The following is an 18,397-nucleotide window of genomic DNA, read 5'->3' as shown; positions in this document are numbered from 1 at the left end:
CAAGCCAGTAAGCAGAACCCATCCATGACCTCTGCATCAGCTCCTGCTTCCGGGATCCTGCCCTGTTTGCGTTCCTGTCCTGACTTCCTTCAATAATGAACAGCAATGTGGGAGGGTAAGCCTAATAAACCCTTTCTTTCCCAACTTGCTGTTTGGTCATAGTGTTTCATTGTAACAACAGAAATCCTAACTAAGAAAGTAGAGGTACTAGGAATCCAAAATCCAGGTCACTTTGCCTTTTTGGCAAACACTCTACTTATGAAGCCGTCTTCCCGGCCAATAAAGTATGGTTTTTGAAGAGACTACCAGGATTACAAAGAAGCTGAGTACTGTATCAGGATATCAGGAAGGTACTATGGGATAATACTATGGTACACTGTCACTTGAATTGGTTTAATAAAATGCTGACTGGCCAGGAGTCAGTCAGGAAATATAGGCGCGGCGACTAGACTAGGAGAATTTTGGGAAGAGGAAGGGCAGTTTCAAGAGATGTCAGCAGTTGCCATGAAAGCAATATATAAGGTAACAAGCCATGAGCTTCATGGTAAAATACAGAATAATAGAAATGGATTAATTTAAGTCATACGAGATAGCTAATAATAAGCCTGAGTTAATAGGACAAACAGCTTGTAATTACTGTTAAGCCTTTGAGTGGTTATTTAGGAACTGGTGGGTGGGAGAGAAACTTCCAGTTACAGGAAGGATCCTTGAGGGACTCTCAGGAAGTATATAGATCTCAACCTATAGGCTCGGGGTTTGAAATGGTAAACTTACTTGAAATTTAATTACTTTCCTAAAAAGGGCATCTCTGGACTCTGCTTATAGCCGGATACCTAATGCATTTCCTCCCCAAATTTATTTCACTGGGTTCAGCCACTCAGGCTTTTAGAGACCCCTGCAGCCATGGACTACAGCCGTCCAGCTACTACCAAATGCTGGGTGCAGACATTGATATCCCTTTTGTGTGGTTTGTTTGGTGGGTTTGTAGAATGTCTTTACTTATGAGATGGGTGAAACATGGGGAGATGTGTGTGGGTCTCAAGTTGGCTCGAGGTGGAGTTGTGAAGGTTAGTCTTGACTGTCAACTCGACTGAATTGAGGGACCTAGGAGACCAGGGACACAAATTCCTGTCTGTTTATGTATGTCTGTAAGAGTTTTTCCACAGAGGATTAAAAGTGGGTAAATATCCTCTTGGTGTGGGTGCCACTATCCCATCCCCTAGGATGGTATCATGAGTGGGAAAAATAAAGAGGAAAAAGGCAGTCAGCACACACGCAGGCCTGCTCTCCGCCTCCATGGTGGCAACAGTTCTGCTTCTCTCCCTCTTCTACTGCATAGCAGAACCTCTGACATTACCTTAAAAATCGTTCAGTTTTTTCATAGTGATGGAAAACCTAAAACATTAATTTTTTATTATTTTATTTTTTATTGAATAGATTTCCTTCTCATTCAATATACTCTGATTACAGTCTCCCCTACCTCTACCTTCCCAGTTCCTTCCCAGTTCCCCTTCCATCCAGATCCACTCATCTCGCTTCAGAAAAAAAAATGGCTTGCTTAGTTGATTTAGAGGGACTTTTTCTCCTGGTGTCCTTCATTTCTTCCAATTCTTACACTCTTTCTGCCACCTCTTATGTGGTGTTCTCTAAACTCTGATGAGAGGGATTTGATGTGACATTTCATTTAGAACTGAGTGTTCCATGGTTTCTGTCTTTGTCTCTCTCGTCTCTGTCTCTCTCTCTCTCTCTCTGTGTAAATTATGACTGTGGATCTCTGTATTTATTTCCATCTGTGGCATGTGGAAGCTTCAGTGAGGATAGGGAAATAAGTCACTGGTCTATGAGTATAGCAGAATATCATTAAGATTAATTTTTTTCCACTATTTTTTAAAGACCAGTACTTATTTGGTTTTATCCTAGATCTCTGAGCTATCTAGTCTCTGGTTTTTGGTCACCAAAGGAGTGTTAGATATGGGTTCCATCTCATGGAGTGGGTCTTAAGTCAGATCAGTTATTGGTTGGATACTTTCACAATACTTGTGCAACCATGGTCCTAACGTATTTTATAGGTAGTACATTGTGGTAGATAAAGCTTTTGTGGGTGACTTGGTATTTACATTTCTCTTTTGGTAGTATGTAGAGTGTGTTCCAGTACCAAACACAATGGAATGTAGGGGTAAAGACTATGTAGACACCATCTCAACATCTCCATGTTCATTGAGTTATATAGTTATGTTTAGCAATGGGGCCTTCCTGTCAGTGTGTGGAGACTCTTGTCTTGGCAAACAGTCTCTTTGATGAGATCCTTTTTGCCAACAACTCAATTGGATGTAACCTAGTTCTGGTATTAGGAGTTTCATTTGATGACAAGAAATGGCCAGTTGGAACTCCATTGCCCTCCTTATTTGGAGAAATCATTAGGAAGTTTCCTTTGCACTAGGTTTCCATATTAACCCTCAGAGGTCCTTAATTCTAGCTGTCTCTCTTCACATTCCCTCCTTCAAGTCCAACTCCCCTTCCCCTCTTCACTTGATCCTCCCATTTGCTCCCCTGCCCACCAAGTCCCCTGCCCACCCATAAAATCTACTCTATTTCCCACTTCCAGGGAGATCTACATGCTCCCCCCCCCCCAAGTCCCTTCCTCTATATCTAACCTCTATGGGTCTATAGACTGTAGCTTGGTTCTCATTTACTTAATGGCTAATATTGACATAAAAGTAAATAACATATTTACCTTTGTGTGTCTGTGTTACCTCACTTAGGATGATTTTTCTATTTGCATCTGTTTGCCTGCAAATTTTATAATTTTTTAAACAGCGGAGCAGTACTCCAATGTATAAATGTACCACATTTTCTTTATTTATTCTTCTAGATGTTGAAAGACATATAGGTTGTTTCTAAATTCTGACTATTATGAATAGAACAGTGATGAACATGGTTGAGCAAGTGTCCTTGAGTTGGGATGAAGTGCCCAAGAGTCGTATAGCTGGATCTTGAGGTAGATAGAGTACCATTTTTCCTAGGAACTGGTACACTGATTTTCTTAATGGATGTACAAGTTCACACTTCCACCAGCCATGGAGAAGTGTTCCCCTTACTCCACATCCTCATAAGTATGAGCTGTCACTTGTGTTATCGATCTTAGCCATACTGACAGGTATAAGAAGGAATCTCAATTTTGAGTAAGATTTTACCCTCAAAACATATTCTGGAAACCCACAACCAAACAAAATGCAGAGTTGTGGAGACCAGTCCCAGTGGAAAGATCTACATCAATTCTTCTGCACCCAGTGCTCAGGGATCATTGCAGAAGAGGGGGTCGAAAGACTGTAAGAGACAGAGGACCAGGTAATTTACTTTAAGATCATGTCTTCCCAGAATGCCAGACACTATACTCATAAAGCTCACCAACATTCCTGCCTAATCATAGTAGAACAAGGATATTACCAATAGACACGCTAATGTGGATAGGTCAAGTCCAGGGAATTTCAGTCCTACACAAAGAAGTACAGGCAACTAAGGAATGCTTCAAGTGGGGAAAACGGTGTTATCCGGGAAGAGCACACAAATTGGTTATCGAGTACCAAATATTAGCCCTGAAAACATAGATGCAGGTGGTATAAAACAGACTGAACAGGTTCTACTTAGGTATTTAAGAATATATATTTGTATGTATGTATATGTATATATACATGTGTGTATATAACAACAATTAATGAAAGAGAGGCCATGACTTTGAAACCAAGCAAGGAAGTGTATATGAGAAGGTATGGAATGAGGAGAGGGAAGTGGAAAGGGTGTGATTATATTATAGTCTCAAAAAAGTAAAAAAAAAATTAAAGAATGATATTTTGTTATTTTTCATTACTTTTAACTTTAAATTTCATTTTAATTCAATTGCACTCATTTCAACGACCAGAGTAGTGTTACTAATAATTCCACTCATACATAAATTTGGCATATGTAAGAATAATACATGTGCATGATTGTTTTATAAAAGTTTAATATGTCAACATTAATGGTAAATATATACTTAAATATGTATAGTTATTTTGGAAAAAAATTAAAATGCTTTAATGATCATAGAAAATACTTCATGTAAAATTGGTGACATAACTCATGTAAATATTTATATTATTTGAAGACCTTGAATATTCAACATTGAATTCAAAGTCCATTTTAATATTTAGCAATTTAGTTTTGTTACTGAGAATTTACAAATTTGATATATGGGATTTTAATGTACAGATGATTTGCTGTACAGACTTAGGATTTATATATATATGTGTGTGTATTTGTGTATATATATATATGTATATATATATATATATATGCATGCTTATGTATGATCCTGGTGAAGTTTCTTCCTCTACTAACAATTTATAGACTCTGAATTTCTTACCTTTTTTAATGGATGTTTCTGGACCCTTCTGATTCTTGTTGACATTTTTAGTAATAATAAATAATGTGTTCCTAGATGACCTTTGCATACATACATATCAGTGGACTTACACTATCTTTAGTTTATCTCTCATGTAGCCAGAGTATATATAAAAAGCTGTCTATGAGTCCCTACAGTCTCTGATCTCAGGCAATCCAGGGGTCTTTGACTTTACCATGCTTAGATTGTGGTCAAAGACACTAATCAGGTGTTGGTTCTAACAGTGAAAAATACTTAGCACAAAACCCAAGCCTTCTGTCACCCTGAAGATGCGCAGTGATCTTTGAGGAGAACATGAGTAAAGGCCTGAATTATTTACCTCAGGAAGAATGTGACAAGAATCCTCATAACCTTCCACAAGTGGGATGAAGCCTTCCTGTGTGGGAAGCTGATCAAAATTTCCTTTAAAATAGAGAAAATAAAATCCTTCTGATGGTGTGTCAGAGAGACTGGCAGTCAGCTGCCTGCAGTTCTGAGGAAAATAGAGAATGTGACTAACCTATGGACAGGGGCAACAATGAGGTTCCAAATCAGAGGCCTGTTTGTGTTGCCTGGTAGATTCTTGTTGCTTCTGGTAGAAAATATGTGATGGGACAGAGATAAACTAGAGGTAGGAGTCAAACACAGCAAGTCAAGTATTGAAGGCTGTGAAAGTCTCAGTATCTCAGACAGCAAGCAACACGAAAACGATTGAAGACTGTGGCTCAGGACCATTGAAGTAACAGAACAATGCTCCAGAGTACTGTTTGTGGAGAGGAAAGACACACTGAGGGGCTGTCAATGTCCTCTCAAACATATATTACTAAAAATTTCTAGAGACTTGAACACATCACAACTCCTGTCATGGAAGTTCAAGGTACAGAAGGTCTTCCTTCTTAGATACCTGGTATTTCACCTCTGTCAAACCAATCAATTGCCACTAAAACCCACAGAGCACTCACAAAGCCAAAGGAGCTTCGTTGTCAACTGAAAGGACCAAAGAGACCATCAGATGAGATCTCACACTTCTTACACACACCAGCAGGAAACTGGATGAGAAAGGAAGAATCCAAGATAGACTACTTTCATGAAAAAAAAAGTATGAAAATATCCAGTAAATATTCAATAACACATGTGATTGATATGTATTGAGGGGCATAACAAAGCAGTGGATTAAACAAAATAAAAAGAAGGAACTTTCAAAGCATGGAACCAGAAGTTTAGTGGACAAGGAGCAGAGCCACAGGGACTCATTTCTAGATGTTAAGACTTCATGAAAGAGCATGCGACATCTGGATTTCACAGGTTCATGAACCTGTGATCTCAGCCACCTATTCACACCTATTTCCAGCTCTCCCTCCTCCTCGTAGAGTATGCCCATGTGAGTTACTATTATTATATCTGCACAGATATTAATAGGCTTCTCTGTGTCCTAGTATACATAGACTCAATTGAGGTTTATTGTTCTGGTGTAGTTGTTTCCCTTTTGCTTCCAGAACAGGCTGGGTTGGATGATGACGCCCATGACTAAAGTGCTGTAATGTCTCTAGTGTTCTATACCTTTAAACCCACATCCACGTATATATTCTAAAACCACGTGACACTATGTTTAGGATAATGCAAGGTGTGAAAAGGAAAGATAAAAATGGAGCAGAAGGGGTGCATGAAGGAGGACAGGGTTGGGGCTTCATTTGTAAGCGGTAGAAACAGAGAAGGGATGTTAGTGTCCATCAGCTGTTTGTCCTCTTGTGGCTATGCTGTCTATTACTCCCTGTACCTTTCTTGGCAGCAATTATGTGAGTGAGGAAATTTATGGAAATACAGCTACCCTAGGTAGAATTCCATTGTTCTTATCTGTCTTAGAGAATATGCCTATTGGAGCATTGGTATATTCTGGTCTTAGAGAGAGTCCCGCTGTTCCATAGATACTTCTAGTGTATGCTGGTTGGATTCATTAAAGTTTGCTCTTATTTCTCTCTCCTTCCACACAGGATTTGAAATTTGAAGGAAAAGGATTCAGCCAGAACATTCCCATGTCATGTCTAAAGAAGGAAAAACCATTAGAGAAGTATGTTCTTAAATGTTAAGAGTTTGTGCCTTATACTGTGTGTGTGTGTGTGTGTGTGTGAGAGAGAGAGAGAGAGAGAGAGAGAGAGAGAAAGAGAGAGAGAGAGAGAGTTCTTATGATTTAAGTATGAATGGATTGCAGGTGAGTGACATCTCCCTAGGTTGATTCAACTAGAGGGTCAGAATTTTTGGAAGTATGTCTGAAAGAGTTTCTCTGAGAGTGCTGAACACTCAATGCTACGTCGTACTGAGAACATTAGTAGTCCTCAGCAAGGATCAGCGTCATCCCTAGGGGGCATTTGGCAACATCTAGTAAGTAACATTGATTATGGAAACTGGCATTAGGTCGGTTATCTAGGAGTATTCAGTGGGCAGAGGACAGGATTCCACTAAATAACCCAGCAATGCATTGAGCAACCCTCACAATAAAGAGTTCCCTGGTTACAAATGTCAGCAGTGGTGGTGATGGTGATGCACTGTTGTGCATAGGCGCTGTCTTTTTACTGCATCCTCCCTTACTGTGTGTTCCGACTGCAGTGCACATAGCGCCAGAGTGGGGTCTGTCTCCCTCCGAAGACACTAGCTGTGCAGTTAAGATGATATATCACTAAGGTGTCATTTCTATGCCCAACTAAAGACCAGTAGAGAACGGAATAGCATTCCTCCCATGCCCAGTGTTTCTAATCACAGGACTTGGTACTGTGGAAATTGCCAGGGAAGTCTTTAAGACATTACATGTGAGAGAGCTAATTCCAGGCTAACTTGCAACAGCAAAAATAGGAACTAGACTAAATAGCCAACAATAAGGGACAATTTAAATAAATTGTGGTAGACAGAATTAAACACTAGAGATACCTAAAAATCTAGTTGTAACAAAAACATGCATATAATGTACAAAGTAGAAAATAGAAGTTAGAGAATAATATGTACACTATCAGTTTCACTTAGTATTAAAAATGAATAATTTAGCACTCTAGGCATGAAGAATAGAAGCCCATTATTTTGCAGATGTTAAATATAGTCTGTAAGTAGGTGGAAGGTTTTGATAATATACAACTGAGCCTATATACAACCAGAGTTTTGTGACTACAGTGTGCACATATTCACAGACTCAACCAGCCTTAGAGAGAAAGTATCTGTAGGAACTGGAAAGATGTCTCAGTGGTAAAGAGCTCTTGCAAAGAAGTCTTAGGTTTAGCCTCCAAAAACCACATTGAGTGGTCCCAAATCACCTGTATCTTATACCATCTTCTAGGCTCTGGGGATATGGGATACTGAACTCACATGTACATACCCATATCTACACACACACACACACACATACACACAAATTTAAAATGAAATAAATCATAATAAAAAAGAATTTGTTAAAAAAGTTAAATAACCCCAACATACATACTGAAGACACAGCTGTTTGTCCCCTCTTGTCACCTCTTTAAGTAACACCGCACAAAGGCTGTTTGCACAGAATTTGCATTATATTCAATACTGTAAGACAGGTAGAAATGACTTCACATACAAGGGAAACTGTGTATGTGTGCTGTATGAAAATAACACAGCAATGTAAATAAAGCTCTTGAGCTTCTCTGGGTCTCAGCATTTGGAAGGGGCTTTTAGAATCTGCTCTTCTATGTATACAGAGGATGGCTGTGCCTTCATCATCATAAAGTTAATAATGTTCCATCAGAGGGTAAGACGAGAGTGATGATCTACCTTAGGACTTACCTTAGGGTTTTATTGCTGTGAAGAGATACCATAACCACAGCAACTCCCAAAAAGGAGAGCGTTTAACTGGGACTGGTTTATCGTTTCAGAGATTTAGTTCATTATCATCATGGTAGGAAGCATGGTAGCAGGCAGACATGGTGTTAAAAAAGGAGGTGAGAACTCTACATCTGGATCCAGAGGCAGCAGGAAGAGAAAGTGTCACTGGGCCTGGCTTGGGCTTCTGAAACTGAAAGCCCACCCCCAGTGACACACTTCCCAGATCATCTAACAAGGCCACCCCTACTCCAACAAGGCCATACCACCAAGGAGTGCCACTCCCTATGTGCCTTTGGGGGCCATTTTCATTTAAACCACCACAGGACTCAAAACAGACAGGCTCTCATGTCTGCTCCTGGCTCTGACCAGGATCACAATTGCTTTACAGGAGCTCAAGTCAACAATGTCTCTGGGTGCTTACTCCCTTGTTCTCATTTCTTTTTAACTTTCAGGAAACGATTTTTTAAAAACAGTTAATTGTAAAAAAATAAAAGGGGAGGCTTGTTACCAGGGACCCTATTTTCTTTTCTTTATTTATCTTCTTCCTTTCAGATGATAATAGTGAATGTAATATGTAATTGTTCAGATTAAAATTTTAGGGTATTTCTGAATGCCTTCAATTCTTACCAAGGGAACAAAGAAAGAAGAAACTAAGAGAAGCCATCTCACTGTGCTTAACATGGGATGTTTGATGTTTACTAATGAAATCTGTTTACCTTCATAACTGTATAATAGGGCCATTAAAGACAATAGATACAGTAGTTTAAAAGTAATAAAATTTACAACAAAGTGTATTTAATTTGAAATTGGATTGCCAGAGAATGGGTGTCCTAATGAACCCCTGTGTCAATGCAGCTCTAACCACATTACGGGAGATAATTTGTATCACAGAAACTGCATCAGCAGTGAGACACCAAAAGGCTATTCCTCTGGTGGGGGTACAGTCATTGTCACAGATGGCCCTGCTGATGGAATTAAGCTTAAGTCAGGAGAAGTGGGAGATACGATCCTTCTTAATTCAAATGCATTTGGGAAAGCAGGCAGATGATGTCAGGCTTTGCGAGCAAGCAAACAAAAAAGTAAACAATGAAGAAGAGTCTTTAATACACTGAATACATGTTACTAGAAGGGCAAGTACCTAGGGAGCATTTTAAGGAGAGAAATAGATCCCACCCTTGCATTAAAGACAGAAAATGTTTGTGTCATATCAGCCAAGCATCTATTTTCAATTAATGCCTTCCTCAAGGTTTCATGAACAATTTGTAGGCTCAAGGAATAATGGGTAGAAAAAAATGAAATGACAAGGAATCTTATCAAATACAGATGTCCCTCCATATCTGTGGTTTCTGCATCTATGCATTCAACCCCTAATAGATGGAAATGTGGTTCGATCTATGGTGGCTTAAGCCCTACTGAGCTTGTGCAGAATGTTTGCTCCCAGTGGTATATCATCAAAACAATGTGTTATAGCAGCTATTTATATAATGTTTTCATGTATTAAACATCCCCTTAAGAAACCATCTAAAGCCCCAGTTCTCAAACTGTGGGTCACGACTCCCTGGCATCAAAATAACCCTTTCACAGGGATCCTCTAAAATCATCAGAAAACACAGATATTTACATTACGATTCATAGCAGTAGCAAAATTGTAGTTACAAAGTAGCAATGAATATAATTTTATGGTTGGGGTCACCATGCCATGAAGAGTTGCAGCATTAGGAAGGTTGAGAACCAGAAATCTAGAGATTATTTAAAATATATGATAAGAAGTAGGGCTGGAAAGACGACCTGGGTTTGAGAAGGCTTGCAGATCTTACAGATACCAGAGTTCACTTCCCAGTACCCACAGGGGTGACTCACAGTTACCTGTAGCTCTAGCTCCAAGGGATGTAATGCCCTCTTCTGACCTCCAAGAGAGTCTGCAGTCACAGGCATGCATATGCATTTGCATGTATGTGTATACACAATTAAAACAAAATAAATATTGAAAAATATGCTATATGTGCATATATTTTATGTATATGCCATGCCATATTATATAAGGGGCATGAGCCTCTTTGAATTCTGGCATTCACAGGGAGTCCCAGAGCCCGTTCTTCTCAGATAAGGGAAGGCAACTGAACTTGATTTCCAGGTTGTTTCTGAAACAACTGACACTTTAATTGCTCGAAGCTCAGTAGCTTAGATAGTATGTCATGTATTTAATGGGGCTGTACTCCAAAAACCCTGCTTTAACCACGTGCAACACCTGCCATGTGTCATTTATAATTGTTGTCTAATCCAAGAACTCGCTGAAGGAAAGCACCAGGCTGTCTTATGGACCTAAAGGCAAGGTTTTCTTCATGCCACATCTTTTCTTTCTTTTTAATTCCTTCTCGTACCTGCGGCACCCAGTCAGCTGTGCACTGCAGATGGGAATCCTTACAGAAAGGGCAGTGCCACGCAGCAGCCCTCATTTCCAGAAGCAACTAAAGAATCCCAAAGACCAGAAGGAACTTGCTGCCAGGTGAGCACTCTCGAGTGGCTTCTCCTGATGCAAAATGTCAGATGACATCCATCCTGTGACTGTCATTACCTGTTCTTTTCTTCTTAAGGGGTTCTTCAGAGAAAGCAGGTCTTACTAAATGCTTTTGATGCTGATTTCATGCTAAAACATAAGGGTAAAGCTGTCTATGGAAACACCCGTGGTATTCTTCACCACAGGGTACCATATAACCAGACTCAGCCATACATGGAGGTAGGCCTGCCACCTTGCAAATGACACAGCCTTGAGATTTGATGGATATTCACCCCCCTTCTCCTTCTCTGTCTGACACGTGCTTGACAGAGGTTGTAAATGCAAGAGAGATGGTGGTATAATTCCTCAGACTGGCATTTCTGCCCTCTAGTCACCATTCGATTATCTTCCAAATTGCTGTGTTTCAGAGAGATAAAGATTCTTTATGGCTTGCTGACTTGAAACAACCACCAGAGCCCGGCACAGAGTTGGCTAGGCAACCATGCATAGTAATTCTATTGGTAAATGACAAAATCTTTGTTTGTATGACATTTCCAAAATTACTACAGAAGATGAATCTAAAACACAAAATGTCACATTTGGCATGCAAAACTATCACAATATATTTCAGTATAAAATTCATAGAGGCGTTTAATTTAGAATGTGTTTAATAACTCCGTCTGCCTGCATCAGTAATCCTGCCTTGAGGTCTAAAAAGATTGTCTTATTTATTCAGATGGCATTAATTTTTAAAATATTTTTGGAAACCAAAATATTAAGGTTAAGTCTTTGTTGTTAATTAAGATTGTCTAATTAAACCAAAAATAATTGTTATTCTGATTAGTTTTTAAGTATGATTTGAATGAGAAAAACAAAAGAAATTGGACAACTTTTCTTGTTTGCTTAATTCTTTAAAAGCATGCTATCTATATGGAAATATACATTATCTCAATAAATTCTAGGCAGGATTAAGAAGTCTCTCCTGTTGACTCTAGATTAACCCAGCGGTACCACTACCCTGGATGGAACAGTAGCGTGCTCTTAAAAATGATATTATTTGCGACTGAAGCACAAAGTCCCAGTGAATTCTTCAAGGTTGAATTATCCAGGGACTTGTAAGTGAGTCTAGAAATAAAACTTAATGCCATCTGAATTCTCAACAATCCTGCCTTAGTGTTTACTTAATCTGAAATAATAGTTCATTAAAACCATTAATTTGTATAAACTTCTTGGCAATTATGGAACATGAAAATGGCCTGCTTCAGTCAACTGTGAACGTGCAATGAAATCCGGATGTTGTATAAAAGGTTCAGCCCTGTCTTAGTTATACTTCATGGGCTGAGACTCAGGTCTTGACTCCCCCTCAACACGTTTTTGTTGTGGGAGAGCTGCTCATTAGAAGTCTATGGGCCAAGCTGACATATTGAGAGTATGACAGATCAGATGAAGTGTGAGTTTGACATATTTTGCAGTTTTCTTATCATGTGACATTATTATCTGCGATTAGTATTGCTTAGAATTGTCACCTTTCTCGTGCCATGTGTGAGGCTTGCTGTTGGGGTTTCCCATTCCCTCATATCTTAACAGGCATGCTGTGTGGTTTTTAGAAGTGTTGGATTCCTGCTAATTCCATCTTACTAGAATAGATGAATGGTTTCTGATGTCACAGCTTATTAACATACCATGCTTAAACACTAGCTAAACTTTCCCTCCCAACATTGGGGAGTTTGTTTTTTGACCTCTTAATTATACACTGTGGGCCCTTGTCTGTTATCATTGCTAATACCTGACAATTACAGGTTGAGTAAAAATAATTGTCTCCCTTCTTTACCCTCTGAAAAGCCCATTGTTGCTAATTGCTTGGTTTTACCCAGTTCCTGTGTAATTCAAGAATTCTGCCTTTTATGTAGGGTGAGCAGTCTCAGTTGCCTCATCTACAAATACAGATCAAATGTCTCAGGGGCCTCAAGGACAAGGCTCCCCAGGGCTCCTACCTTCTCAGAGTGTCTCTGCTCAATCAGCTGGGGGGCCACATCTCACAGTGGTGTCAAACTGAACAGCTGAAGACGAGAACACACCCCGTTCGTCACGGTGGCAACTTTTATGATGTGGGGCTGTATTTCCACGAAAGCCTTTTCTTGGTAAGCTGACCTCCTGTGCACACCATATTACTTTGTGTTTAATTAGATTCTTCTGTCACTATCTGTCTGCCTTTCCCCTCTGTCCATGTGGCTATACAGAATCAAAACACTGTGATCAGCCCAAAGGATCTGGTTCACACAATTTTCTATGATTACACTCATTTACTCAACAAGGATCCCTAAAGTACCTTCTGTGCATCTATCTATCTATCTATCTATCTATCTATCTATCTATCTATCTATCTATCTATCTATCTATAATCTGTCTATCTATTTGTCTGTCTGTCCCATCCATCCATCCATCCATCCATCCATCCATCCATCCATCCATCCATCTCAACCCCTGGTGTAGGTAAAGATATACTTAGTACTGTGTCCTTTATTTATCAAGAATGTCATATGGATTATTGATCTTCCTGTTTCAGGATTTCTAAGTAGACAACTCTAACACACATGGTGTGTGACACATGCCTATGTGTGTAGGCAGCCAAGAGTTGGAGGAACTGTGCAGATAGTAAATGATAGGTCAAACGGCTGTTCAAACGCATTCTGGAGGGGAGAGTTCTGGGAGAGAAAGTGTTGGGCGAGGCTAGAAGTGACCCTGGAGAAAAGGAGGACAGCAAGAAGTGAGTACAATAGAAGCACTGAAGACAGGCTTCACTTCCCCTGGAGCCTCTGCACTGGGCAGATGCTGTCTTCCTGGGTAGGTAAAAAGCCCAGGTCATGCTTCTGCATGTGAGGTATGGCTTTAAATCTTCACAGTAGAACTGCCTTTTATTTTATTACTTTGAATTATAAAAATTATCAGAATCAACATTGATACTATAGGATGAGGTTCAAGGAGAAAAATTTCCCTACCCAGAAAGAGTTTCACTTTTTATTTATCACTACATTGACATTATAGATGTGTAAGAACTTTGAAGATGGTACCTAGCCCCTCCTCCTTTTTTCTGTAACTAAGAAACAACTCCATAGCAAATTGTGAAGAGGCGAACAAAACAGCATCAATTAAAACCATACCATTGAAAACAAGTGTCAAGTACCAAATGATCACTCTGTCATTTATAAGTAGATGGAATTAAAAACAAGAAACAAAAAACAGGCATGGTCTATTATTGGAAGATGTGCCCTACATAACAGCCATACCTGTGAGTATGCCCAATTTCAGATGTGTGAGAGCGCTGACAAAGGTGACAACCATGACATCCGAAGGTGCTTTGAAACAGAGAAGTCAAAATTTATTTTAGGAAAATGTTTAATGGAAAAGGGGACCTTGACTGGCAAGGTTAAATGGTGGGCACTGCCAAGCCTCTAATAAGAACCTATTTGGAAGATGAGTGGGGTGATGCTGTCCTACCATAGATGTGTGCAGAAAGGTGCCTTGCCAATGCATAACAGGAATCCAACAATCTCCCTTTATTATTGTTGTTGTAATCATGCTATCTTTTTGATAGAGAATCCTATACAGTTTTACCCAGTGGAATTTTCTCTTGACTAATATGACAAATGCTTGTATTTCAGATAACTTTCCAATTAACCTTTGTTTAAGAACAAAGTAGCTTAACTTTTTTTTTTTCTTCACTAAATGATTCCAATGTCCTTGTTAAAAAGCATAAGGTATATGTGTGGGGTTTTACCTGGGCTGGTTATGGAAACAATTTTTTCCCCTGGTAAAGCCACCAACTGCCAGTAGCAGAATTTGAGGACAGGTACAAGCAGTTACTATGCCTGATGTCTGCTTGCTCATGCCCCAAATTTGACTTTTTATTCTCTCTGTCTATTAGAGAAATTTTTCAAAACGGTGAGAGTAGTTAAGAATTGAATTAATAATTTTAAGAGGTCTAATCAGCAGTATTGTACAATTATATTCTGTGAGCACCTTTCAAGCCATCTTGTTTTTAAGTGTTTTGCACTGAGCTATGCTATCATTTGTTTTTACTACTGACATTTTCTCAGATGTCCATTGTCTCTCAAGATCCTGGTAAAAATGTGAACTCTGGCCACAAGAGCGTCATCTATTCTTGCTGGCTTTGTGGAAGCTAGCCAACACAAGCAGTTGAATGGCTATAATGGTGGTATGTGTGGAGTATCACCTTTTAGAGTTTGAAAGTTTTGCTCTACTGAGTGGAGCTATTAAGACTTTAAGATGTGATCCTTTAAAGGCGGGACACAGTGGGAGGCTCTTAGTTCACTGAGGGTCGACCTTTGAAGGGGACTGTGGACTCCAGTCTTGTCCTCTACTTTTGCTTTCTGGTTCATGAGGTAAGTCATTCTAGCCATGCCTCACATCTCCAATCTGATTTTCATTTCACATTTCCGCCATCTTTACAGAGGCTGAGAGTCATGGATATCACTGAAGTTGGACTAGAACCTTTCTAGCTATGAGTCAAACTCTTTCCTCTACATAAGATAATTGCCTTGGGTATTTCTTTGCAGGGCTAGAGTGCTGCCTGCTACACAGGGGGAGGTTCTGGGCAAAGGGCCAATGGGAAGAGTTGTCAGGCCCAGAAGAAAACACACTGCAAGTTAAAAAAAAGTGACATTGCAAAGACTATTTGCAGTGCCTACGTGGTGCTGAGTCTGTAGGGACAGGCTGGTAAACTCTGGGACAAGAAAAGCATCTCCTTCTTGCCCATCAGAGAAGGAAGCATCTTTGAAGGGTTAAGAGAGCAAACCCACATTTTCTGCATGTGTCAGAAGTAAACAAAATGTAATTACCTCGTGCCATAGCCCAGGAAAATGTGTGCTAACAGGCTGACCAAACAGCATTGAGTTGTGTCCATCCTTTAATACCCACCCATAGCAAAAACAAAACAAAAACAAAAAAACACTATGTTACTTCACATTCAATGTATTTAATAACACTCATGACAAAAATTAAAAACAAGAAAAGGACCTAAAACATCCAGAATTTAGCAGGAGAGAAGAGTCCCCAGAGTCTTTGTGCTCACTGGAGTTGAAAGGCTATTGCTCGAAGTCCCATTTGCTCTGTCAAACTCAACCCAGCAGCGTCATTTCTCATTAAGTGTACTATTCTGCCTGCTGGTCTCGCTGCTGTAGTTTGTAGGAGACTGACAGAAAAAACAACTGTAAAGCTGTTTTATTTATTTATTTATTATTTTTTAAAACAGGGTCTCATGGATGTCATGCTGGCCTCAATTCATTATACAGCAGAGCGTGATGACCTGGCTCCTCCTGCCTGCACCCTAAGTATCGGGATTATAGGCATGTTCCTCAATGCCTGCTTTATGTAATACTAGGGTTTGAATGCAGAGCTTCATTTATGCACCCTAAAAACTCTACCAACTGAGTGATACCCTTAGCAGTAACAGCATAGTTTTCTGCTAAAAATCCATTCAGAAACATAAGACCATATCTTGGGTTTGTAATTAATATTGAGACATTTGAGACATCTATTTCATTTCACTTAAGATACAAGTCAGACAGGCTTATTTCTTTCCTTACTTCGTGAGTAGAAGCGATTATCTTCCCTAAGGCAGCTGAAGAGCACAAGGCACCATACTTGTGCTAACTGGAGAATATTGATCATCTATCTCTGGGAAAAAAAATCAACAAACACAGAAGAATTATTTAAATGAAAGAATAAGGCCTAATTACAAGAGACACACTAAGTTTGGGGAGGAAGTGTCTACATGACACACCTATAAGATTATCTTGCTAATGGACTTTTTGTGAGAACACAAAACCACAGCATCACAGTGCTGATATCTTTGGTATCAGGCTGAGCTAGGAGGTCAACACTTGAAGGCTAAGTGAAACTGTTGCTGCTTATAGGTGGTAGAGAGGGCTCCGAAGGGAGGTGACAAATGTGTGCCTAAGCCTAATCGCGTAGGGTTCTAGTCATTCATAGTACAAATATACATATAATTCTATATATTAACATGACTCTTGTTATGTTGTATGTCCCAAATAATTCCATATATCAGCATGACTCTTGGTATATTGTGAGATGGAGGTCATCAAATAAGAAGAGTTAAAGGAAAAATATGAGTCTTAGGTCCCTTACACCATGTGAACAACACCAATTTATTTCAGCATAGTGGGTCAATTTTATTTGTGGATTTTAATCTTAGGCCTGTTGGTACTGAGTGCTTCCTTCCAGGTTTTTCTGTAACTCCTTGGTAGAAACGTTGAGATCCTGCTTCTCTTCTGACACTTGTCCTGGAACCATTTCTAATAAAGAGATTGCCGTCTTTGTTAGAGTATCCATTAACAGTCTACAGATGTGAATCTACAGATGTGAATCTTTGGGAAGAAATATGCAACATGACGTATGTGCCTTTGACTTCTGTTTCTGGCAAGATGATGGAATAGGTTAAGTACTGAGGTTATCTTAGTCCACCGTTCTGCTAAGATCGGGAGTTAAAAGGCATATTCATTGTCAGATTCCATTCTATAAACATCCTGATTCTCCACAAACATGGGCAAAGGACTTTGGAATGTATAAACACTCAAGAACAAAAGGGACAGCCTTGTGCATGAAATACCAAGAAAAATTGGCAAATGACAGAGAGAGAGAGAGGAGTGGCAGACTGGACAGTGGTACTGCAAGAGAGGAAAGGACAAGATGATCAAATTTTGGCTAATTAAAGGCTTGGAATATAACAAATATCCAAAAAACAAGGCTTTGTATTTATTAGATATGGAATTTAGAATATTTTTTGCCTAAAGACTGGAGCCCCAATAGTGTCCAAAAGGAATGTAAAAGACCAAAAATAAAAGATGCATAATCCATTAAGTAGAAATTATCTCTGATACTAATATGTCATTCATATTATCAGGTAAATAACAAGAATTATTTCTTAACTTAAACTTTTAAAATTGTTTCTCTGAATAATCTACAATATGATTATATAATAAAAATATAGCGAATGGAATGAAAAATTCAAAAGGTATTAGACCCTTCCAACCAAGAACATATGATCAGAAAGCCAGGTGAGATACAGTTCCCTAGACTACTGACTGTATTTATAGGTAAAAAAGATGGAAAACATGAAAATACACATACACACCCATTTTTGACAGTTTTCAGAAGGAAAGAATGAGGAACTGTTACATGAAGAAATAGGTGTTGTTCATTTCCCAGACACATGACAAGACACTCACACACTCTGAGCGGGACCGTGTAAGATCAAGCCACATGAACACACTCTAGCGACAGCAGTGGCCTGGGGTCAGCTAAGCTGCACACTTACAATTCAGAGATAAAGGACACTCTTGACAGTTAATACTGTCAACTTGAGAGGATTTGGAATGACCCAGGAGCTGGACATCTGGACATCCGGTGGCGGACTATGTTGGTTACCTTAACTGAGGTGGGAAGTACCACCTGGGTGACATCATTCCCACCCAGGCTGGGATCCTGAACTGTGCAGATGGAGAATTAGAGCTGAGAAGCCAACAGGCACTTATTGCTCTCTGCCTCCTGGCTGTGAGTGAGGTGTACTAGCTGCTTCAAGTTCCTGCTGCCCCATCTCCCTGCCATGG

General features: G+C 39.5%; 1 protein-coding gene across 1 annotated transcript in view; it reads left to right on the top strand.

The window, feature by feature from the left end:
- The window catches only part of LOC130885536 (uncharacterized), a gene marked incomplete at its 5' end in the record, with an annotated part of 270,826 nt that overhangs the window by 69,785 nt on the left and 182,644 nt on the right, over nt 1-18,397 (top strand). Inside the window, 3 exon segments of the mRNA XM_057787070.1 lie at nt 6,412-6,488; nt 10,637-10,757; nt 12,659-12,889. Of these exon segments, the coding sequence (XP_057643053.1) occupies nt 6,412-6,488; nt 10,637-10,757; nt 12,659-12,889 (429 nt within the window).

The sequence above is a fragment of the Chionomys nivalis genome, chromosome 13 (genome assembly GCF_950005125.1).
Source record: "Chionomys nivalis chromosome 13, mChiNiv1.1, whole genome shotgun sequence".
In the NCBI taxonomy this organism is placed as follows: Eukaryota; Metazoa; Chordata; class Mammalia; order Rodentia; family Cricetidae; genus Chionomys; species Chionomys nivalis.
This window is presented reverse-complemented; position numbering and strand designations above follow the sequence as displayed.